Source organism: Perca flavescens, chromosome 15, assembly GCF_004354835.1.
Source record: "Perca flavescens isolate YP-PL-M2 chromosome 15, PFLA_1.0, whole genome shotgun sequence".
Lineage (NCBI taxonomy): Eukaryota > Metazoa > Chordata > Actinopteri > Perciformes > Percidae > Perca > Perca flavescens.
Genome location: NC_041345.1, coordinates 6490433 through 6516230, shown reverse-complemented (window position 1 = coordinate 6516230; position 25798 = coordinate 6490433). Strand labels below are relative to the sequence as shown.

General features: G+C 40.1%; 1 protein-coding gene across 1 annotated transcript in view; it reads left to right on the top strand.

Annotated features, from left to right (window-relative positions):
- Positions 1–12224: 12224 nt before the first annotated feature.
- LOC114569306 (E3 ubiquitin-protein ligase RBBP6) overlaps positions 12225–25798 on the top strand; it is a 52604-nt gene continuing 39030 nt past the window's right edge. Inside the window, exons 1-11 of the mRNA XM_028599131.1 lie at positions 12225–12798; positions 13959–14061; positions 17310–17355; positions 21810–21854; positions 22084–22166; positions 22467–22563; positions 22757–22896; positions 23663–23835; positions 24057–24160; positions 24366–24536; positions 24933–25078. Coding sequence (XP_028454932.1) covers positions 12633–12798; positions 13959–14061; positions 17310–17355; positions 21810–21854; positions 22084–22166; positions 22467–22563; positions 22757–22896; positions 23663–23835; positions 24057–24160; positions 24366–24536; positions 24933–25078 — 1274 coding nt within the window. The 5' untranslated portion in view covers positions 12225–12632. The remainder of the gene's footprint in view (positions 12799–13958; positions 14062–17309; positions 17356–21809; positions 21855–22083; positions 22167–22466; positions 22564–22756; positions 22897–23662; positions 23836–24056; positions 24161–24365; positions 24537–24932; positions 25079–25798) is intronic.

Below are 25798 nucleotides of genomic sequence, written 5' to 3'. Positions count from 1 at the left end.
CACACACACACACACAGACAAGGTTACTGTGTGAGGAGGGCTTACAGGTGGAGTTATGTGCCTGCATGTTTGTGCGTTAATATCAGTGTGTGCGTGTGTGTGTGTGTGTGTGTGTGTGTGTGTGTGCAGTTAGCCTCTCCTCACCCATGCACCCAGTGCCTGCCTGTCCTGCCTTCAGACTGCTCCCAGATCAGCCATGGGGCTTCCAGTATAACCTCCTCTGCATTCCCACAACCTTTAACGGTTGCATTGGGATCAGTTTTAGAGCTAACTGCCCCGCTCATTCCTCAGCAGACGCAGCCATACGAGATACAAGGACTGTTTTGGAGTCAGTGGTTTCTGGTGGATATTGTGTACAAAATGTATTAATGAGGAGTTTATGACAGGCTAGGGGGGAAGTCATTTTTTAATTTCCAAGGTCTGACTGGACTGTTGCCTTTTATTTTTGACAAACCTGCTGTCACATCTGACTCGTTGTGTTGGTCCGTGAGGGTGATTTAGGATCGGCAGAGGGGGCTTAGCAGGATAGACCCAAATCTATTGAGTCCCCAATGACAGCTGGTCTTCAATCAGCACAACCTGGTGTAGCCTGCTGTTCCTCGTGTTCTCAAACTTCCCAAATATCAGCTAAAAAAAGGGGGGGACTAGGTTGTCTTCAATACTTGCTTGTAAACCTATTGTGTTGCTGAGGATTTGTCTGTAGGAGCTCCTACATCAGAGCATTTCTTCTTTCAGATGATGTGAGAGGTTGTCCATCTTGTACTGCCAATTAGAATTAAATGTTCTTCATGTGGGACATTTTACAGGAAGACAGGTTTCCCAAAAAAGTTCCCTTAACAGAGTCTCTGATTCAAATAGCAGCCACAATTTCATGAATTATTCTGGCCTTGGTGCCAATTAAGCCCATTTTTGTGTGCCAGGCTTTAGCCCTTTAGCTAGAGATTTCGTACCTGTCTTGCATTTTACACATATTATTTTGACAGGAAGTACAGTATTAAAATCAGCTTTTTTGCCTCCAACCCCGCGTTCAGACAGCATTGTTTACATGCAGAACATATCCGAGGCTGGCATGGTTGACTGACCAAGGATGAAAGGCCCAAAATGGCAGGAAGTTTAACCAGGCTTCGAGAGTTTCGCTCTGCATAAGGTGCATTCAGGCTCCCTTTTGCATAAATTGCTCATGAGCAGTAGCAACAGTACACGTTAAAGGTTTCTTCTTCTTGTGTTTTGGGGTTATGAGTGAAATCGTGAGTCGGTCTTATTCAAAAAGATGATCTGATTCTGATTAGTTTTAATGAATGTTTTCTAAAAGAGTCACAATAGATTTTCAGACCAAATCCTACAGTGTATATATACAGTATATATGATCTATTGGATCGTTATTTAGATTTTTGGATGAGTCAAACTCTCATCTGAGAAAGCCATGCCCCAAAGAGACTAAATTGCCCATCACCTTCTACTGAGCCACATTGTAATGGGTAGAGTCAGGCTACCAGGCATAGAGACCAGTGAAATCAACACAGAACAATCACAAGTTTGGTATTATTACAGAGTGCTCAGACTGTAGGTGGTCTAGCCAGGCTAGCAGCACAGCTGATGGCAATGTCAGTCATCGACCACTTTGGTCCAGACTGAAATATCTTGACAACTATTAAATGGATTGTCATGAAATTTGGTAGACCTACAGATATTCATGGTGCCCAGAGGAAAAAACCCTGCTGACTTCAGTGACCCCCTGACATTTCCTCTAGGTTGACGTTCGCCATTTTTAAGTGAAATGTCTCGACAACTCGACCATCATCAGGTCAAATCTTTGTTTATGACTTAATACCTGCGACACTAATGACATTCATGTCAGCCTCAGCTGCACCTTAGTGTTTAGTGCTAAAAAACTGCTAAACTACTAAACATCACCATGTTAGCATTGTCATTGTTAGCATGTTAGCATGCTGAAGTTAGTATTTAGCTCAAAGCACCACTGTGCAGCCTCACAGAGCCACTAGCATGGCTGTAGTCTTGTTATTTAAAGTAGTTTATGATTGTAACCTGACTTTGTCCATTTCAAATTGACCTCAGTCAATTACTGTTGGTTAACAAATGCCAGAACACAAACTCAGGAGAAGAGATGGTGAAGTTAGTTACATTTTAAGTGTTTATGTATTTCTTAATTGATTTGAATTTGCATTTATTTTTGTCCTAGTGTACAGTAACAATAGATGGAGCAGTCCTGTCAAAGGAACACCACAAAAACAGAGCAAAATATGCAGAATATATGTAAAATCAAAGCGTAATACTTAATTGTTATCATGTTTATTATATGTGTAGCAATGACCTGGAAAAAAATTCTAGGGAGTGAATCTTGCAGGCAATGTAGCAGTTTGCCTTGAGGTGAAACTATTCAGATGGAGATGAGGAGAGTAAATAGCAGCCAGCCGTTACTCTGACTTAAGGGGTGACATTGGGGATCATCAGTGTTGCCTGGCAGCGGTGAAAAACAGTGAAAAACGAAAGCCTGAAGACAAATGTGCAGCTGGAACCTGAAGCAGCAAAGAAAATCCCCCCCAAAAAAATGTGGGTCATAATTTTAAAACACCTGAAAACATGGTGATGGCCGATATGTTTAAAGGTTGAGGGTGATCAAATGTTCTGAAATTTGTGTCAATGGGCAGCTCTTTATCCTGCTCCATACCTCTGAGCCCTATCATGAGATACATGTACTTAGTCCTCTACAAAAACACACACACACACACACACACACACACACACACACATATGCATGCAGAAACATGCTGGCACTCACATTTGTCTTTCTATACACAGGCACACTGACTGTACAACTCTCACAGCAAACACACATATACAGACACACACACACACACACACACACACACACACACACACATAGCTGCCAGCCAGTTTCACTGTATACTTTATAATGTAAACCTCCAACTAACAGCCGTCTGACACGGACACAAGCTGTGAATAAAAGCACACTTTTACTTACATGATATAAATATGATACCTATATCTAGAGAGAAGGAATATTATATACAGTATAATGATTAGAAAATAAAGAGTTACCTTTTCAAAGTGCCTGTGGTGAGTTCATTTTGTGTTTGAATGTGTGTACTGTAGGTGAATGTATGATGTGTAGCATTGTGATCTGCTTTTCCATTTTGTGCACATACACACATACACAGATAACAACCCATATTTTAATGGCCTTTTTTTAATAAATGGACATTAGAAACCTCACTTGAGACCAACATAAACCTGCACAATAGCTATGAGAAAACGAACACTCCTACCTAAACCTGCACACACATACAGACACACTAGATGCGTATCAGCTGTTCTGTCTCAACCGTCCTGAATTAGCTGTCCAATAGATAACTCCCCTGCTTATCTCCACAGCCACCACACAGATGTCTGAATGATGGAAAGAAAGCAGGTGGGAGGAAGATGAGAGTTAAAAGGGGAAATGGGAAGAAGAGAGGAAAAGTTAATGAGGAGACTGGAGGATGTGCCAGATTTGAGGTGTTTGAAGGTGATAAAGAGAGGGAAGCATGTACAGGATTATGTGTGAATGATGTTTATGTGTTTGTTTGTGTGTGTGGGTGGGGGGGGGGGGTACACACGTACTAATTTGTACATGTGTGTTTATGGTTATAATTAACTGAGTTTTTATTCCTTAGAGGGAGGGGATTCCCAAACACCGTTCGAAAAACTGTGACCCTGGGTATTGGACGATGAACTTGGCAAAGATTGCAGCAACGGCTTGCTCCCGCCAACAAATTTCTCCTGCACAGTCACCATTTCCTTGCCAAGTATGAGGTTTGCTACCAGTCTAGATGACAAGACTAGATGTCAAGACTCTGATGCTAATCTACAGGGCAGAGTCACTGGCCATCTCAGACTACACCTTGACATCCAATGCTAAAGGTATAGTAACGCTTCAACTAAAGTGCTGGTTGGATGGTTGAGCAGCATCTGAATTTCATCCAACACATTTCTGAACTTTCCAAAACCGTCAATCTGATAAGCACGTCAACTTAACCCAATGACTGGCCAGTTGTGCAGAGGTAAGAAAGTAGGCAGTGTTTAAAATTCTCTCTCAAGCTAACTAATCTAGGTTGAGTGAATACATTTTTTGTATGTATAAATTGCTCTATTTGTTGCTATTGACGGTAGCGCGGTTATTTAAAAATCACATGTTTGTGCATGATGTCCTGTGTCGCACCAGTAATAGTTCTCTGCAGTGGTCTGCAGTATTTTAACCGTATCCGCTCAGCTAGCTTGGAGGTTGATCGAGGTGGTGCCAAAAAAAGTACCAGGTGCTATCCACCTCCGCCTTCGAGCGTGGCCATTCAAAACAGGTATGAACACTTGGTTGTCACCACCCCAACATGGTTGACCGACACTTTGTACTTACCAATTTCTTTTTGAGTATACTCCACACTAATTTAAAGGTCCCATGGCATGAAAATGTCACTTTATGAGGTTTTTTAACATTAATATGAGTTCCCCCAGCCTGCCTATGGTCCCCCAGTGGCTAGAAATGGTGATAGGTGTAAACCGAGCCCTGGGTATCCTGCTCTGCCTTTGAGAAAATGAAAGCTCAGATTACCTCCCCTTTCTCTGCTTTGCCCGCCCAGAGAATTTGGCCCACCCATGAGAGAGAGACATCATGGCTTTCAAACAAGCAAAGTGGCAGTTGGTCAAGGCCACACCCCCACCCTCCACCTTGTCCCCCCCTCTCTCCTCCTCAATAGCTACAGACACAGAAATGGCACATCCTAAGGAAAGCTCATTGTGGGACTGGCTCTAGTGGCTGTAATTCTGCACCAAGGCTGAATTTCAGGAAAGAGACTTCAGATACAGTATTAGGGGACCACTAAGGTCTATATAAAAGAGACTTCAGATACAGTATTAGGGGACCACTAAGGTCTATATAAAAGAGAATTCAGATACAGTATTAGGGGACCACTAAGGTCTATATAAAAGAGACTTCAGATACAGTATTAGGGGACCACTAAGGTCTATATAAAAGAGACTTCAGATACAGTATTAGGGGACCACTAAGGTTGATATAAAAGAGACTTTAGATACAGTATTAGGGGACCACTAAGGCCTATATAAAAGAGACTTCAGATACAGTATTAGGGGACCACTAAGGTCTATATAAAAGAGACTTCAGATACAGTATTAGGGGACCACTAAGGTCTATATAAAAGAGACTTCAGATACAGTATTAGGGGACCACTAAGGTCTATATAAAAGAGACTTCAGATACAGTATTAGGGGACCACTAAGGTCTATATAAAAGAGACTTCAGATACAGTATTAGGGGACCACTTAGGTCTATATAAAAGAGACTTCAGATACAGTATTAGGGGACCACTAAGGTCTATATAAAAGAGACTTCAGATACAGTATTAGGGGACCACTAAGGTCTGTATAAAAGAGACTTCAGATACAGTATTAGGGGACCACTGAGGTCTATTTAAAAGCATCCAAAGAGCACCATGTCATGGGACCTTTAAAGCAATGGGCTCTAATGTCATATTATGTTTTGATATTTTTAACATTTCTGTATTTGGAGTGATTTTACTTCAATGTTTGTGCTTGGATTTTTTATATATATAGCCCAAGACCCTAAGAGCATGTAATGTAAGAAGGAAGGATTCAGTGGAGAGCTCAGATTCACCTGATGAATATTCATAACTGTGACGTCACAGATGGAGCTCCGTGTCGTCGTCATAGAGATTAGAGTGGATGACGGGATAATGGGAGAGTCTCCCCCACACTGGGATTGGCTGCCACTCTGCTTTTGTTCCTCTTAACTGCCTTTATATGTACCGTTTTTTCACTCAATCTCTCTTGCCACTCATCTCTTCTGTTGCACAAAGATATTGTGACCATCGCCCACGTTTTCATTTTTTTCATTTTCCTTTTTCCCCTTTTCACCCTGGCTTTCTCTGCTGATCCTCTTAGCCATTTTCCCCTCTGTCACATTTTTCTGTTTTGAAAACCCACCCTCCCATCGAGCAGTATGGTACTGTAGTAATTGCTTTCTTCAGCTCCATTGGCCCAATAAGAGAAAATGGCTCCTTATGCTAATAGCCCATAAAAGACACTGAGCATTTCCCAGCAGGAATTCCACATCACATTATTTGACAGCGCTGTACCAGACAATAATGTCTTACATCTATGTGCTCTAAAAATAAATCAGGAATTTGTGCAAAAGAATTGTTCTGAATACTGAACGTCATTGCAGTGAGTTAATAGTTTATTTGTGACAAAATTTCTAAAACGTTTATGCAAGATAACACACACACACACACACACACACACACACACACACACACACACACACACACAACTAGCAATGTGAGATACAGTTGTGATATTAAAGCAGGCAAGCTCCTAATGTTACCCACAAATACAAGTTTGTGTGTTTGTGTGTTTGTGTCCCAGTTGGATGTTGCTAGAACAGCTGCTTGTGACTGAATGATGCTCTGAGGAAGAGTTGCTGCCAGCTTTGATGTCATAATTATCTATCTATCTATCTATCTATCTATCTATCTACACTGCACTGTAACTTTTTTTCTCATATTTGATCTGTTTTTAATGTTTTAATTGTTTTTAACTGCTCTTTAATGTTTTATGTAAAGCACTTTGAATTGCCCTGTTGCTGAAATGTGCTATACAAATAAAGCTGCCTTGCCTTGCCTCCCTATCTATCTATCTATCTATCTATCTATCTATCTATCTATCTATCTATCTATGAAAGCATGAGTGCATGTGCATTTTGTTGTCACCGTGTAATGTACCTGAAAATTGAAACACTGTCCCTAGTCCCTTATCTGCACAAACTGCTATTTAGAGATCAAATGTACTTTCCTTCATTTCATTCAGCAGACACATATATAATTACGTTTCACGAAAATGTATAGAAGCACTATAAATGTTCTAGAAATTTAACATGTTGGTGTCAAGTAAAGACCAGAGTTGAAAATTGTTCACACAATCTTAGCATGTATAACGTTTGCATGTCCAAAAACGTTTGGTCCAAGCTCCAAACCTTGTGCCAATCCATCCAGTCAATCTTGGGATAATTCAGTCTGTCCACCAAAGTTATGGACCAACTGACATTGACATCCACCCTAGAGCCATGCTGCTAAAAATCCACCAAAAAGCTTCCCATGTGATGTTAGCCTTGTTGTTGATGATTGCCACACAGTCTGAACTTGAAGACACAACGCATCAGATCAGTGACTGGGTTGACAAATCTTCTGCAAGTTGAGTTTTTGAGACATAAGACAAGAGACACTTCTACTCTCTGAGAAGGGCAAACTGAGAGAAAAGCACTCTGAAGCATTTTCACTGACAAAGAGAGCAATGCGTGTGTGTGTGTGTGTGTGTGTGTGTGTGTGTGTGTGTGTGTGTGTGTGTGTGTGTGTGTGTGTGTGTGTGTGTGTGTGTGTGTGTGTGTGTGTGTGTGTTTGTGCCTTGAGTGGAGTAACACTATGGCCATCTGCAGTGTGAAAAAAAAAAAAAAAAGCCTTGGAGCCGTGAACGCTGCTCAAGCAGAAAGACAAGAAGGAGAGAGTGTAAGGTGGAGGGGAGGATGAGAGAAAGAATGAGCAAGAAGAGAAGGACATGTTCAGGGCTGAGATATCAAAAGAAAGTAAAAGATACCGATGAAACAAAAGACAGAGAGAAGGAGCGATGAAGAATGAAAAGAGATTTCTTTTTTTTTTTCAGTCCGTTCATCAGTTTGGTCCGAACAATTGGCTTCCTCTCACGTTTTGGTTTTCCAGCCACACTAACACGGAAAACACCAGCCTTGTGCTGTTGTGATTATGAGGAAAACAGAGATGAGTGATAAGGGAAACAATTAGCAAATGAATTATCAAAAATGGGAAAAACTGATTAATCACGTAAGTCCTTTATCCAGTTAAAATGCCAAACACTGAGGAATTACTGGGAAGTCAAATCTTCAGGTTTTTAAACTGTTGGCCAGGCAAAATTAGCTATTTAAACACATCCACGTGGGCTCTGAATACTTGTGATAAACATTTTTCATAATCTTTTAATATTTTGTACACTTTACAATTAATTGAAAACATGATTGATTCAATAATAATGATCAAACTAACCATTATCTAATGATACACCTGGTAGGAAAAAGAAATCATGTGAAATAAATGGCTGAATTCCAGCACTGACTTCATTAAAGATGTAACGTTTCAGTCATGGACCTTCATGAAGCGCCAAAAACAAAACATGCTGACATTATGAGATTGAATAAACGTCACACTTGATTATTTGATGATGATGATGATGATGATGATGATGATGATGATGATGATTAAGCAGTGGTAGAAGACGTATTGAGATCTTTTACTCAAGTAAAAGTAGCAATGCTACAGTGTAGAACCACTTTTTTTACAAGTCCTGCATTCAACATTGAATTTAAGTAAAAGTACAAAATGCTGAATGTTCCATTAAAGAATAATGTATCATAGGATTTTAATTTTTGATGCATTAATGTTTACACTTTAATCTTGCAGCGTTGCACTGCTCCCTTGAGGGATGGGTTAAATGCAGAGAATGAATTTTGCTACATGTATGTGTATGTGACAAATAAAGTACCTTTACCTTACCTTAACTTTAAAAGGTGGCACTAATTTTAACTACTTACTGCTAGCTTGTGGATTCCCCCCTTATCTTATCTTGACCTATACTAATAAATCATGTTTTATGTCTTACTAGTAACTTAAGTTATCAAATAAATACTGGAGTACAAGTTAGCAGAAAAGGGATAAACTACTTGAAATTATGAGGTGAATTTTTTCCCACCCACTAACTCATTAGCACTCTTTTACTCACAGTTAGCAAATTCAATAAGTGGCCAGCCATTCAGACTATCAATACAATTCTTACACAGAATGCTTATTACAGATTATATGCATTATAATAAATGTTACAAAAGCCTATACATCGTATTGGAAGTCCATTTCTGTCAGGAAAAGTAAAAAAACTGCTAACAAATTAGGAAAGCTAAAAAATAAAAATAAAAAATACTCATTAAGGTAAATAATGAGATAGAAAGTCAAAGTTGTGACTCACTATGTCCAATGAATCAAGCCTTTGACTTATCATGTCATCATTTGGATATTCTTTATTTTTCTTTATATTTCTTTCTGTCATTCCTAATATGTCATCCATTTCTTTTCTTCTTGCAGAAATGGGCCTACACAGACAAACACATGAAAACTGCTATGTACTCCCCTTTAAACACGTCAAATGCCTTGCAGATTTTACACATGCACGCACGCACACACACACACACACACACACACACACACACACACACACACACACACACACACACACACACACACACAAAGCTGAGGATATAATTGTTTCCAAGCAGCTCTTTGATGGCTGAGTCACTGAACATGTCCTGTATCATATCACGATAAGAAGAACATCAGTTTAAAGGCAGCAGCTGTTTCCCTTTCATCCTCTCTCTCCTTCTGCATCTCTCCATCCTCCCACTGCTTTCACAATGCTGTGCTAAGCCAGGGAAGATAGGGCAAATCCATCCTCTGAGCAGAGCAGGCAGAAGAGAGAGAGAGACAGAGACAGAGACTGAGAAGCGGAGGAGAGAGAGGACTGAGTGCAAAACACTTCCTCAAACACTCCTCCCTCACTACTCCTTTCTCCCTCCATTTATCTGAAACAAACCAATCGGCTTAAGTAAACGTCTGTTTTCTTCATCGTGTGTATGTGTTTGTGTGTGTGTGTGTGTGTGTGTGTGTGTGTGTGTGTGTGTGTGTGTGTGTGTGTGTGTGTGTGTGTGTGTTCCCTCACATCCTCACCACCTTGCCTCCTTCCCTCCTAATGTATAGGCTGTACATTTCTGCTTTTCCCACGAGTGTGGGGAAAGCTAGTTTAGCTTCACTTATATATTTGATGTGATGTTTTAATTTATCCGAAATTCAGCCACAAGTTGGCTAGTTATAGTCCAGTTTTGACTAGATAAAGGTATAGTTTGACATTTTGGGAAATACGCATACTGGCATTTCCTTTTTGGCGGAGTTTGATGAGAAGTTCGATACCACTCTCGTGTCTGTACAGTAAATGTAAAAGTACAGCCAGTAGCCAGTTAGCTTAGCATAACGACTGAAAACAACAAGTTTGGCTCTGTTTACCAGCACCTCTTACTGTAAGCTCATTAATGAACAGACAGTTAATATAGGCCTATTGTAGATAGTAGTGAGTGATTTCGGACACAGCCTGTGACAGGTTTTGTACGAATTAAAACAGAGAACATAAAATGTTAATTAGTGAGCTTTAGATGTGCTAATAAGTCGACTTTGATACCTTCAGAAAGAGCCAGCCGAGCTGTTTCCCCCTATGCTATGCTAACCGGCTGCTGGCTGTAGCTTCATAGTCACCATACAAACATGAGTGGGGTAATTTCCTCTGCAAGAAAGCAAATAAGCACATTTCACAAAATGTCAAGTTAAAAATAATTTCTTGAAGTCAAAAAGAAATGTATCAATGGTGAAAAATGTAGCCTAGTTGAATTTTATTTTCCAATGCCAAGAATTCAACTGTGATTATCAAGAATGTAATGCTAATATGAATAATTTCCATTTCAGCCCGTCCAAATTTAATTAAATCCAACTATAATGGATTTTTTAAATAAAGATTTGGAACCTTGGTTTGTGACTCTACTCACTCTCTCTCTCTCTCACACACACACACACACACACACACACACACACACACACACACACACACACACACACACACACGGACTGTAATGCAAAATATCAATGGCATCCTCATTCTCTGTAAAGGAACCTGGTTGAAGAGCAGATGTTTGCATATAGTCTACAGTCAAATAACACAAGTCTTACACACTGCAGCACAGCTAAAACACACACACACACACACACACACACACACACACAAAAAACAGTAGTCTATCATAAATGGAGCTTTGTCTCTATCTAGTGGATACTTTAGGCTACACAAGCGACAGAACTGCAGTCAGCAATTTAGTTTAGTTGAACATGATGTTTATGATAAATTAATAAGTTTGTGATAGGCTATAAAAATTGTATGTTTCTTTTTCTGTGGTACTCAATCTCCGTGAGCTTGGCTGCTTTGGAATGTGACAGATTATGCAGTTTGAAAAGTAACATCGTCACGTCAAATCTTCCAAGAGGGAAGTGGAAGCAATTATTTAATCTTTATTGGGTGTATTTTTGTTTTTCTTTGTGCCAGCCTGCCTGTTGTCCCCATGGATGTACAGTATTTGTCCCCTGAGCCCAAACAGGTGCGCTGTTTGGGCGTAGAGGCAAGATGTTGCCTTCAGGGGTAGGAAGGAAATTCGTACATTTCAAAATCCTAAATTGGACACTTAAGTGTAGGCCTAAAGAGGTGCAAAGATTAATCAATTAGTTGTCAACTATTAAATTAATCGCCAACTATTTTGATAATCGATTAATCAGTTTGAGTCATTTTTTATTAAACAAAAAAGTAAGATTTCTCTGATTCCAGCTTCTTAAATGTGAATAGCCTATGTTCTAGTTTCTTCTCTCCTCTGTGACAGTAAACTGAATATCTTTTGAGTTGTGGACAAAACAAGACATTGGAGGACATCATCTTGGGCTTTTGGGAAACTGATCCACATTTTTCACCATGTTTTGACATGTCATAGATCAAACCACTAATCGATTAATCGAGAAAATAATCAACGGATTAATTGACTATGAAAAGAATCGTTAGTTGCAGCCCTATTTAATACATTGCCACAAATGTTTATGAAAGTGGTTGTGTACATGTCAACTTTTTTATTTCAAGTTTTGTTTTCTTGTGTTTTTGTTTGGCATGCTGTGCAGGCTGAAATATAACGTTGTGCGTCTTTTTGTCTATATACAATTATTAACAGGTTGCTTTACTTATTTATATGTAGGCTACATGTTTTATATAAAAATATAAATAATATACATAGTAGTCAAATGTTTATGTTTAACTTTTTCCGCTTTGTTGTGCTTGTTTCTAGCCGTATGTCTATTTCTGAGTAGCTATGTAGGCTACTTTAAGAGCAAAATTCCCTGTGTGAGTTTACACTCAGGCCTACTCGGCCATTAAAGCTGATTCTGATTCTTGAAAGTTGGAGTGTGCGGGGGCCACTTGAACGCAGCATCGTATGGTGCGTGCACTGTGCTGACGAGCCGTTGCTTGTGGAAACAGCTGGTGGTTTCTGTCAGCGAACACTTCGGCTTGAGAGCGGCATTAGTAGAATTAAAAGTTCAAATTAGACTTGAAACTGACTGAGCGCGCTTTGATTTTGACCCTCTGCTGCTGTTCCGTCACACGCCGGGAAATGTCATCCTGTAGACGCCACTTTACCGGGGCGTTGTTAATTAACAACCTAGCTTGTTAACTGCAGTTCAAGTGACGCTCGACGCAGCCGGCTGCTAACGCCAGCTAGCTAGCTAACTTTGTACTGCCATAGCAACTACCACGATACAGGTGTTCTGTCATCGCAGGCGAACCTGCCTGTTTTCTGACAGTGGAGGGCGAGGTTTTTGTTTCGTTTCAGCATGACTCATATTCATTATAAATTCTCCTCCAAACTCAGCTACGACACTGTGGTTTTCGACGGCCCGCACGTCACCCTGAGGGATCTGAAGAGGCAGATCATGGGCAGGGAGAAGCTGCGAGCCGGGGACTGCGACCTGCAGATCACAAACGCCCAGAACAAAGAAGGTAATTAAAACACATGTATGGACTGATGAGAGTGTGTTTATCCTGGCAGTTTGAACTTTGGTAGAAAACACGTGGTCCAGGTTTTGACAGCTGCCCGGTGAGAGGGTTGCGTCACCTCTTTCAGCTTTGGGGGGGGGTCCAGAAAAGTCAAGCAAGAACAATAGGGTGTAATGAATGGGGCACATTCCTGCCGCATTTACGCTTCATGCCCTTAATCAAACGGCCTGATGGTGCGGGATCAGCCCTGTCAGTGCCATGCCTGTAAAAGTCCCAAAAGAGCGGTGGGATAAAAATAGCAAAGGTTGGGGTAGGAGCACAGCCTAGTCATGACCATAAGATAAAAGTCCAGACCAGTTTAATGCAGTCTATGGCCCAGACACGCATGAAAATCATCAATACATGAATCATCGGTAATGAAAATTTGCTGCATAATAGGTCAAGTAAACTCACAGAAGCTTAATAAGGCTGAAGAGAAAAAAGGATCAAACATTATAATCAACTATGAATAATGAAGTATCACCTTAGAGTGTGTCAACATCCTGCTGATAAGCTCTGAAACCCCATCATCCGCTGAGTAATGTGTTTCCACTGAAAGCACACCCCACCCATTGTGTAGGTAATACAACTGCTGTGTCAGAGTTTACAGAAAGTTTACAAAAAGGTAAAAAAAAAACCTATAGCATCATACATTATAGGAAGGGTTAAGGGAGTCAGACTTTTCAGGCTTCTTTCATCAGATGTCAGTCTCACAACAGTGCTGTGTCTGTGGTTCTCTGAAGACCACGCTGCAGGATCCAGAGGATGTCAATATTTCTACAACTTTGAATCGTTTGAATCACAATTCAAACCTACAGTTTACCAGGCTGGATAGTTAATGTTAGGTTTTCATTGTTCTGCATCAGCAGGTCAATCGATAATGAAAGTCATCAGGAGTTGCAATCGTAGATTTATCAAGCCAATATTTTAAATCAAATCGTTCTTGTTACAGTCCCAGACTAGTTGTGTGTTGTGTGCCTGTACCAAAGAGTCATTGTCACATTAACTGCACGCTTTCTTAATAACGCTGAAGAAGAGCAATCTTCTTATGTTAAATATTTACAGCACAAAAATAATTTTTATGTGAGCTAATCTCACACACTTTCTTCATCTCTCCCTCTCAGAGTACACAGATGATGAGAGTTCGATCCCCAAAGGCTCCTCAGTCATCGTCAGGAGAATCCCAATCATTGGAGGAAAGTCCGGCAGCAGCAAGACCCGCAACGTGTAAGTGTGTTTTTCGGGTTTGGCTCATATACTGTAGCTGAATATCTGCGCTGCTACTAGTGTCGATATCCCTGCCCACTGCAAATGCTAAACACTGCTGCCACATGGGACCTACAAGTCTACGGCCTTTTCACACCTCAGGGTCTGAATCAAGGGTCTTGTTTTTGTTACATTGTATACATTTGATTCGGTATGCTTTGATTTCACATTGCAATTATGTGAGGTACTAGAGACCTATACATGACATTAGAGCCCGACCGATAAAGGATTTTTAAGGCCGATATCGATAAAAATATTTGGTGATTGAAAAATCCGATATTCTGATATATCGGCCAATATATCCAGAAATCCAGAAACGCGTAACAAAATATAAACAGATTTCCCTAACATTAGTTATTTGTAGTTATCTATGAGTCCTCACTAAAATATAACGCAGTTTGAAAATAAACTTGTTTGTTTTATTGTAACAACAGAACAGAGGAACATCAAAATGTATTAAAGTTCTGATAAGTAAAATGTATACAAATACTTTTTTATTTTTTATTACTATTGAAATATATATATATATATATATATATATATATATATATATATATATATATATATATAAAAAAAATACGAAACTTAAAGGGTTAAACACGAGTGTTGCCAACAGGGACGTTGTAGAGCGCCCCCTGGTGGACAAACTATGCAACGCCAACACTCATAACATGGTTGAAGGATGTTTTGTCCATTTTTTATTTTATTTTTTAAATAATAATTTATCGGCCAAAATGCCGATACTGATACAGAGTTTGGAAAATGCCAAATATCGGCTGATATATCAGTCGGGCTCTACATGACATACGTCTTGTCGTCATCACCTAAATGAGCTGTGTCTCCCGATACCAGACAATTTGTAGACAGGCTCTCTCGTCCTCTTGTATCCTCTCTCTCATCCTCTTTGAAAACATAAAAAAAATGCCTTTTGTGAGTATTTTTTCCAACGGACTCTTAATAAAGTCGTCAGACCAAATGTCCGTTAAACATTTGATCTCCTCGTCTCCCCGTGTGCTACCGCGGCTTATTTAGCTTTGCTTTATTTTCCTTTTTTTCCGAACCATCCAAAAATGATATTTTCACACAAAAAAAAACTGAACCATGGTCCAATTAGATCCGGGCCGAGACCGCCTTTTCCTTGTTGGACCAAGGTTCGGCTGTTTGGTCCAGACCGTGATCCCGGGGGGTTCACACCTGTTGTTTTGGTTCAGATCATACTAGAAAGTCAGAAAGTCCGGACCAAACGAGGTAGGGGTGAAAGGGCCCTTAGTGTTATTTTTAGTAAATAACTAAAAAGATGAGCTAATAATGTAACCCAGTCATCAGCCTTAATAATAGTAACATTTATAAATAAGGAAATTATTCTAAATCATTGTCTAAAATGTACGTATTGCTTTTAAAGGCCGGCATTACGAACTTAACAATAAATGTAGATCTTAAGGAATTAGCAGTAAACCTATTATAGGACGGGTCCTTCTTGTTGTTGCTATTTGGATGGTTTTGATCAGCAGCATGTGTTTGCAGCTAGAGGATCACAAAGGAGAAGAAAACAATGCTGAATGCTAAATCAATGCAGAGCCCTGAATCTTTCAGTTGATGGTCGACAGTTGATTAAAGAGGGGTCTTTTTGCGTAACCCTTCCATGATAACATGTGCTCACAGGAAAAGTGAAGGACTGTAACTCCATGGTGACGTTCACAGGGATTACCCGGACATTAGTCAGGCTTGGACAGGACAGCCAGCAGTGGCGTGTGTTCTATGCATGGAAAGCAGGAAAGGACCTCTCTGGAACAGACCAGCGGTCATGTGATTAGCCCTGTCAGCACCATGCAGACGGGCGGAGGGGAATTAGGGCTGAAGAGTGGTGCAACGCTGCCCTCAAGATTAAATGCAGCAAATCAATTCTCCACCTGCGCGCGCAGGCTGACAGTCACTCGGCTTCAAAGGGCTTCAAAGTAAGCCTTAACTTTGAGTCATTTTAAACACCTTAAAATCAAATGTTAAATTCAACTAGATGTAAATATTGTAACTGTAAGCAGAAAAAAAAAAACAGTTGAGTGGTTATAACTGGCATTTATGGGCCAGTTTTGTAGGGTGGAGTGTTTGTCTTATTGTACAGTTAACCAAGCCTAATGTTGAGGTTTTGATGCTGCAATGAGGCAGGATGAAACCCCAACCGGTTTTAGTGTCAGTCATCCGAGAACTAAAGTGTAAGGGTTTCTTCCTGGATTTGTTATCAACACTGAGCAGATTTAGAGAACCAAAACTGACATACGCTATAAGTTTCTTCAGCCAAAGTAATATCATATTTTCTGTCTAAACTGCATGCTGGGCAAGAAAATAAACACCTTTTTTAATGTTGTGCTTTAACATGTTAGCTTTACAAGTAAAATTAAAAAAAAAAAGCTAAAGAATATCTGTTATCAAACTGACTTTACTCTTCTGAAATACACACTTACTCAAGTCACAGCTAAACAAAACTAGTTCATACTGTATCTTCTGTAGGGGCATTCTGGGTAATGTAGGAAATCACCACCCAAAGTGATAATAGACAAGGCCAGACTGAAGGCTGTTTTATGGTTGTGTGTAGAATCGATGGCGTACCCCCACAGACCCCTCTACGCCGGACCCTACGCCGTAGCCTGACGCGCACCTCTCGAAAAATGTAACGTCGCTCGGCCGTGGCTTGGTAGCGTTGCATATCCCCCGACTCATTTCCTGGTTCTTCTTCTCCATAAACAACATGAAATCAAGGAGAGGGTTAACTTTTCCTGCTACAGATTTCTCACCATGGTCAGAAAGCACAGGGGAGACACTTTGTTTCTCTCACTATGACTTTAGAGTTGCTACTCGCTCCGAAGCTAAGCCCACACACACACACACACACACACACACATACATACACACGCCGGCTCGACACGCACAAGTATAAACATCAGGCCACTTACGTAGGCTACGGCGAAAGCTCTGCGTGGAGCCTCCGCGCAACTGTAAAACATGCTTCAGGGGAACACCGTTGCACAAAAATCATCCAGTGGCAGCGTTCCAATCGGCCGTTTAAGCCACTGACTACTTTTAAAAATGTTTTAAACTGCAACAAGGCTGGTTTTTATTAATGATATTTATATTTATTCCTAATCTTTGTTTCCAGGGTGTTTAAATCGTCATGGACGACTGGCCTAAAACTGATTTTTATTTTTGTGTTTCAGTGAGCGATCGGATGTCCAGCACCACGCCTTTGGAGCCTACAAAGCAGTACGTAACCAAACTCCTGCAGCTCCACTAAACACACACGTTGTCAGCACGTCCTAATATCTCTGCTTGAACATAACGTTGAATGTGTGCTTCGGTGTGACTGGTTTAAACAAGTGAAACCACAATGTAAATCACTGAAAGCCTCTGATTTCCTGTATTGCCGTCTAAGTTCCTGTTGCAAAGAGGAAGTAGTGCGCTTCTCAGGATTTGATTTACAGGGAGCTGCTGCTCTGAGATAAATCATATTTTACAATGACAATTAACAAATATATAATAAATAAACGAACAAATAAATAAATAAATAGTTATTAAAAAAGTAGGGCTGCCCCCTGAAAGTCAAATATTCGAATCCTCAGCCGGGGACCCCTCAGTCGACTGAGATTCTTCAAGCCGAGCAGTTGTTATTTTTAAGTGTTTTGCCAGTCAGAGTGAGCACTCCTCGCGTTCACGCTGCTCTGCGGGGTGACCACTTTCCACTACATCAAGTCGTCCCGCTCGCTCAATGAAAATGTCAGCAACGGGTACAGGCCGTTATTATTATTATTATTATTATTATTATTATTATTATTATTATACATCCATGGTACAGGCACATGGTGACCCTATGGTTAGCACTGTGGCCTCACAGCAAAAAGGTTCTCTGGTTTCCCCCACCATCAAAAAACATGTACCAGGTTCTCCAGTCAGTGCCCTTGATCAAGGTGCTGGCTCAGATCTGGAGTTGGTCGGGCGCATGGGTAGCTAGAGTTTTACTCCTCGACACAGCGTCCGCGGGTTCGACTCCGACCTGCGGCCCTTTGCTGCACGTCATTCCCCCCTCTCTCTCCCCTTTCATTTCTTCAGCTGTCCTATGGAAATAAAGGCCTTAAATGCCCCAAAAAATTATCTTTTAAAAAAAAAAAAAAAAAAAAAAAAAAGATCTGCAGTTGGTCCCTTGAGGGATGGGTTAAATGCAGAGAATTAATTTCACTACATGTGTTATGTGACAATAAAGTACCTTCACCTTGCCAACTGCGGAACCGGACCCAGGGTGAGTCTGAGTGAGACGGAGGCAGCTGCCCGGAGGAAGAGAAGCCTTGGCGGGTCAGGCTCCGAGATAACATTATCTTCTGCTTAGAAGTGATAAAAGACTTAATACAATGTAGTCTCTGGCTTTTGTTTGATATGTAGTGTCGGCAAACAAAAGTTGTTAGCGTCGCATAAGCTATTTTATTGAGTTTCCTCTTAGCAAAAATGCTCTGAGTGAATTTCGGTTGGGCTTTTATGGTGAAGGCAAGGCAAGGCAGCTTTCTTTTGTAAAGCACATTTCAGCAACAGGGCAATTCAAAGTGCTTTACATAAAACATTAAAGAGCAGTTAAAAACAATTGAAAATATCAAAACAGATCAAATACGAGAATAAAAGTTACAGTGCAGTGTATAAATGAACAATTATTTAAAGAAAGGCAGCATCAAAAATAAAGGTCTGGTTTCAAAAGAACTGAGGATTGCGGCGGACCTGCAGTTTGTATAGTCACGCTGTGACTCTACAAATCACATCATGTAAACAGGAACATGTTGGCGTTATTTTGTCACTTATTGGGAGCAGTAGGCTAGATGGAGCCGGTTACCTCCAGGATCTGTGCTAAGCTAGGCTAGCGGTGGGTGCGTCAGACAGAGTTACGACACGCACAGAGATGAGAAGGGTATGTATGGACTTATCTAACTCTGGGGGAAACGGGGAATAAGCTAAAGTCCCAATAAGTCTGCGTGCTCCTTTTTAAAGTGATAATAGGCTTTTTAATTGTCTGAATGTGGCTACTGTGAAATGTAAAAAAGAAAGAAGTGAAGCTGTAGCGTTATGCACAGCCATTGTCAATATGGTAGTTAATAGAAGTGTTTTTGGCTTCATTCAATAAAACGTAGCTTGATACTGAATACCTGAAAGAAAAAAGGACCGGATATTCGTATTGAGCAGCCAAATCTGATTCGACTGACACAATTACAGTCTGGTACAGGGCTATTTAAAAGTAGCATTGCAGTTAAACCGTGTACAAGAAAGACAACCGAAGTTTACAATTAAACCAGTGCTGTATTATCTCAGCTGTTAATTTAACAAGCTGCTGTGTCACCAGAAGATCATTCAGTGTCTATCTGTGGTGGGAGCTACTCGGGCGGGTCAAACATTATCATGCGGGCCAGCTACTCCCAGCTGATAAACCCAACTGTTGTTTTATGAGCAACCGTCATTGCCCAGTCGTCTCTTATCCTGAGCTGCGATAGCACTTGCTCACTTGCTTTCAGATATATTCTAACATTGGAGGTGTATATATTAGTAGCCTCATGGGATTGCTGCGTTGCTTGTTCTAGTATAAGTCTTTAAATCACATTAAAGGCAATTTTTAATTTTGGATTTCATTCAGTCCCCAGATAGGATTGGCGTCCATCAACCACAATAGAATCGAATGTGTCAAAATGAATAATTTACTATCCGGACCATCAAAATCTACAGAGTACTCTGGCAAAGTGAACCGATGCATTTTGACTTTTTGAACTACAAACTGTACCCTACCCTTACTACAGAGTGAAAAAGGGTTTATAATTCAGTTTTGGATTTACAGTGTTTGAGCTTTAAAGTAGGAGCACACAAACAATGGCTCTCTTAAACCCAATCAGAAACCAGGTGGTGCACCATTGTTATTTTATGTCAGATTCTTGCAGTGTTAGTTCTGTTTATGATCCTGTAAACTAACTCAAACTAACTATCTCAAAAGCTCTTATTTGATATAGTGTGATCTGACCTGATTTTCTCTCTGGTTTCACAGTAGGAGAAGTTTCTGCCACTCTTCTTAGTACTTTGAGACTTTCTTTTGTGTTTTTCTGCCAATAAAGTTGTTTGTATGAAGCCGTCTTGTGTATTGATTATGTGTTTGATTTCACTGGAGAGAATGATGCTTAATGCACACAGTCGATACGCCACCTCAGATAACAAATTTTAAAGACGTCAGTTGCATCAACATCGGACGTTTCTAAATGATCGTTAAAATCTTGTGTCCACATTTTGCCTTTGCAGAAAAGACAAATTCAACCGAAAAAATGGTACATATACTGGAATCCTATCATATTAAACTTAAATTGGTACTCCAGCGATTTAGTATTGCACTTTCCCAAAGTTGAGAGAATAAAAAAAAAAGTTAAAATCAACTTTAAGTCCCCAGTATGGGTCAAGCTTTAAAAACACTCCAACAATCCTACTTTTCCTATAATGCAACTTGGTAGCTTCTTTTATTAGATTTGGTTGTGCTTTAATAAAGCCAGACAGATGTGATATTGTCATAAACAATATAATATAGTGCAGTCAGTCTGTATTACAGCACATTGGATTTTAAATTACACAATAATTTTGAGAATTTAAGTGGCAGCTTTGACTTTTAAAGTTTATGTTTCTGATTTATGAATGTGTTTGTGTGAATATTTGTCTTTACATAAGGTTTTTCAAATTGTATTTAGTTAGTAATGGATTTATTGAGTGAATATAAAGATAGGTAGTCACAATACCCCTACCGTCCTGTATGTGCTGTAATTTCAGAATGTGATTTATTTTTTTTTTTTTTTTTTTTTTTTTTTTAAAAAGACTCGCCGTGGTGCTTTGAGCTAAATGCTAACATGCTGATGTTTAGCAGGTGTAATGTTGATCTTGTTCACTATGTTAGTGTAGCCTGGTAGCATGCTAAACTAAAATGCTAAATGGTAATTAGCACTAAAAACTACTGAGGCTGATGGGAGTGTAACTAGTTTTGCAGGTATAGGACAAATTTAAATTTTGACCTGAGGGATAGATGAAAAGTCATGGGATCACCAAAGTGATTAGGATTCATCCTCTGGGAACCACGAAATATTTAATGGCAATTCATAATCCAATACTTGTGGCCCCATGGACCGACATTGCCATCCATAGGGCCGTAGTTTCACTTATCTAGTCCAGCACAGTATATGAACGAACCAAGAACGGGTGCAGAGAAACGAGAAAGAATTGAGGGTGAAAGGAAGCACTGAGGTAGACTTTAGGTGATGAGAGCAAAGATGTTTCTTATTCAACAAAATGCTGGCCTCACAGGTGTAAAATCTGAGGGAGCATTGTATTGTTGTCTTCCTTATTTTCAGGGTAGCAAGTTTAGAGGGATGAGAGGTGGCAGGAGGGGCTAAGGCAGTAATCCTGGGATGAGAACAGACATGTAATTGTCCACTCTGTCAAAAATCCTTCCTGGATGCTGGTGTCAATTTGATCTCGGCTCACATGGTTAGTAAAGTGAAGAGATATGACATACAGCAGTTAACATAGGAGATTACTAATTTTTTTTAAGTGTCTCTTTTCCAATATATATAAACATAGAGCTCTCAATCCTTTCCCAAGACTTGTAACCTGGAGGCTCTCGTTGCTTCATCAGTGAAACTGATTGTGTTTAATTCTAACAGATGGATGACCAGAATTCTTCCAGAGCCGTACCCTTTTTCTCCAAGGTACACTCTCTCGCTCATATATATATATATATATATATATATATATATATATATATATATATATATATATATATATATATATATATATATATATATATATTTGTTTTTTTGTACATATTTATGCTGAATCATGTGAGTCTGTTATAATTGAGCACTGCTCCTCCTGTTTGACCTGACATCTGTGTGTGTGTGTGTGTGTGTGTGTGTGTGTGTGTGTGCATGTGCGCAGATGCAGAACCTGGCTGATGCCGATGCGTCAGAAGAGGATAAGATTAAAGTTATGATGAATCAGTCGACCTACGACTCCATGAAGTGAGTCACTTCTCTAATCAAATCAAATCTCTTCCTTCATCCCTATTTCTGTCTCCTTTGTACTTCTCTCCACTTGCTTTTCTTCAATTCTGTATCTCAATGTGTCACTTTGTCTCTCGGCTTCCATTACTTTATTAATCCATTACACTCCATCTTCATCCCACACTCCATATTCTTACTTTTTTCCCCCCTTAATTCTGTTCCTCTTCCTGTATTTTGTACATTATTATTTTTTTTTCAATCTACCTGCTTTTCTCTCAATTTCTTTCTACATCTATCCCTGTCTCTTTCTCGCTCTAGTTACAACAAGAAGTTTGGTACTGCACTTCCTGCGAACTACACCTGTTATCGCTGTGGAAATACTGGACACCACATCAGGAACTGTCCCACCAGCGGGGTAAGGATAGAACATGTGGTATCTCTGAAGGGAGACCGTTTCTGTTGCAGTCTAGTACAAAGATACCAAGAAAATGATTTGATTGGTGTGTGTCTTTACATTTTTTGATATCCAGCACTTACTGTATTTTAATTATTTATTTATTATTTTAAACTTAGGTTTTGATTGTGTGTGTGTGTTTTTTTGACAACAGGATAAAATCTCAGAGGCCCCTCTGAAAATTAAGAAAAGCACAGGCATCCCTCGTTCTTTCATGGTAGAGGTGGACGATCCAAACATAAAGGGAGCCATGCTGACCAACTCTGGACGCTACGCGATTCCTACCATAGACGCGTGAGACAAAAGAGTCAATGCTTGTGTGTCTTTTGTTTTAAAGGAATGGTTTGACATTTTGGGAAATGGTATAAGGACTGGAAATGGGGGGGTGGGGACAGCTAGTCTGGCTCTATCCAGAGGTTACAAATTCCACCTACTAGTACCTTTTTAAAGTTCACTTAAAGTGTGAAAACTATTCACATGCTTTTTCAGAGTGGCCCGTTCAAGAGAGTCTTTATTTTTATTTTTTTTAGCAACTCCAAAAGGTTGGCATGACAAACTTAGCAGAGCATTTCATAGTTCACACTTGAAAGTACTGAAATCACCAAAACCATTAGGAATGGCCCCATTCCACAATACCCTCTGTCCTTTTAACTGTTTTGTCACTTGAATTTTAATGATCGCACTTACCCTAAACTTGATCCCTAAATTATTACTGTAAATGGTTTATTTACAATGTGTCATATCTGAGGCACAAAAATAGTAATTACCAAGTCAAGGCAAAGGCAACTGGATTTGCTGCTTCATCACCTGAGCACATAACGCATTTGTGTAACGCAAGGACTCCCACCTTTTGCCTCTTGGATGAGTAGCGAAATCCTTGTAGATATCCTATGGCCTGGGTAACGGAATAGTCATAGGCACAATTAGCAAGATGAAGATGAAAGACATATATAAAAATGGTTCAATTCCAACACCAACCTTCTTTCAGTCTTACACTTTAAAAGTCACTCTGGTTCAAGGCATCTTTTAAACACCTGTGTGTACCATTATGTGGCCGCAGTGAGGCATACGCTATTGGCAAGAAGGAGAGGCCTCCATTCGGTCCACAAGAGGAGACAAAGTCAGAAGGTGAGGAGGATCCTGTACCTGAGGAACTCCTCTGTCTGATCTGCCATGACCTGCTGAGTGACGCTGTGGTCATACCCTGCTGTGGAAACAGCTACTGTGATGACTGTGAGTGTCTGCTACACACACACACACACACACACACACACACACACACATTTAAATAAACTTACTGTATATACACTTACTGTACTTTAAATAATAAGTCATTCTTATCCCGATTTCCTGTGTCCAGCAAAACGTGTTAACTAATTAAATGTGCATACTGTGGTCGTTCTTCAGGCTGAGTCTCCATATTTACATCTCAACCGTTTTTATCTCTTTCTCAGGTATTCGTACTGCCTTACTGGATTCAGAGGAACACGTCTGCCCCACTTGCAGCCAATCAGATGTCTCACCCGATACCCTGATAGCCAATAAATTTCTCCGACAGGTGATTTGACAGATGAAAATATGCATTAATGTTAGAGTTAGAGGGGAATGGAGAGAATTAAGTAAATGGTTTTTAAAGGTGGGTTTTGTGTATTACTGTATCTTTGTTTCATCCTCAAATGTCAGACCAGAAGCTTGTCATAAGATTTTACCCCAATAAAGAAATATTCTGACATGATTTCGTCTGTCTGTTTCTCCTAACACAGGCTGTGGACAATTTTAAGAAAGAGCGAGGCTTCACTAAAAGTCAGAGAAAAGGGTGTGGTACCTCCCAATCCCAAAATCCAACCCCGACAGCGAGCCCTGTCCCCACCCCGCCCCCTCTCGCTATGCTGAGCCAACCTCCAAAGCCTCACCTGCCAACCCACAGCCAGCAGGTGAACCTCATAATGACGTCTCATATGGGGAGGTAGAAATAAGAGTAGCACTGTACCTGCAGGACTCAGGAGCAAAGAGAATAATTACTGTTTTCTTTTCACAATCAGATGTTATGTCTGGTCTCAGAGTGATAGTTATCTTCCGAAAAACGTGTTAGAAAGGACATTATACTGCAAGTTTTAAACAGCATTCTCTAAATTAAAACTAACAACAAGAAACAAGAAATGTATTATAATAATATGTATTGTCATTTATATTGTCATATGTAGATATTCTTTGTAATTGTTAATTATTATATCTCAGCTCTGTTTTCCCAAAAATAATTCACTTTTTCTCTTGCTTGCTCTACCATATTCTGATCCCTGCTTTATTCTCTTGTTGTCTCCCTTCTTTAGGACCCTCTCCGCTCGCATGCTGCAGACACACCGCCATCGTCTCAGGTGTGTGGGGCTCCGCCCACAGTTACGGGCCCCGCCTCTGCTCCCAACACGCCAAGCACTTCCCTCCAGCCTGCGCAAAGCCACCTGGAGATACCTGACAAGTACCTACACGCATAAACATACTCGCACAGCAGTACAATTACTTTGTGGTGCTCTGCCGCCTCCCCCTGCTTAACAAGCTAACTTGTGACTCCTTAGAGTCACAAGTTGTAATACTGAAGTTGTAGTCCTCTTCTGTTTCTGACAAAGCAGATGCTCAAGAGTTCTCTACCATGCGTGTTGCAAAAATCACCTAGGAATGATCTCTTGAGGATTACAATTTCGAGGCATTTGCACATTACAAAGAAAGCAAATGGCCTTATCTCACCCATAATTTTACCCCTCTATGGTGTAGAATAAAAAATAATTAACTTCAGATGCTTTGACGTTAGGCTTATCCATTCAGCACAGTTTCCTCCAGTTTACATAATCAAAGAGAACAACCAAAGACTAGTTTAATAAATGTGCACCCCCTGCTGGGCAAAGTGATTCAAATGTTTTTTATAGACTGCCATTTTTAAATTTAAAAAAATTATTACAGATGGAATGTGTATTTTTTTGTGTGTTTAATTTGTATTGGGAACAGAAAGTGAAAGCCAGATTTTGCTCATATAGCAAATGGGACCATCAGCCGCTGTAGATGTCATGGAGCTAAGGATTATAACCGCTTTCCGACCGCAGGGATTTTTGCAGTTCTTAGAACATAAAGTTCCTAGAACCCTTTTTTTCTCGTGTTCCAACTGGACCAATTTGGGGATTTTTAAGTTCCTCTGGCCGCAGTT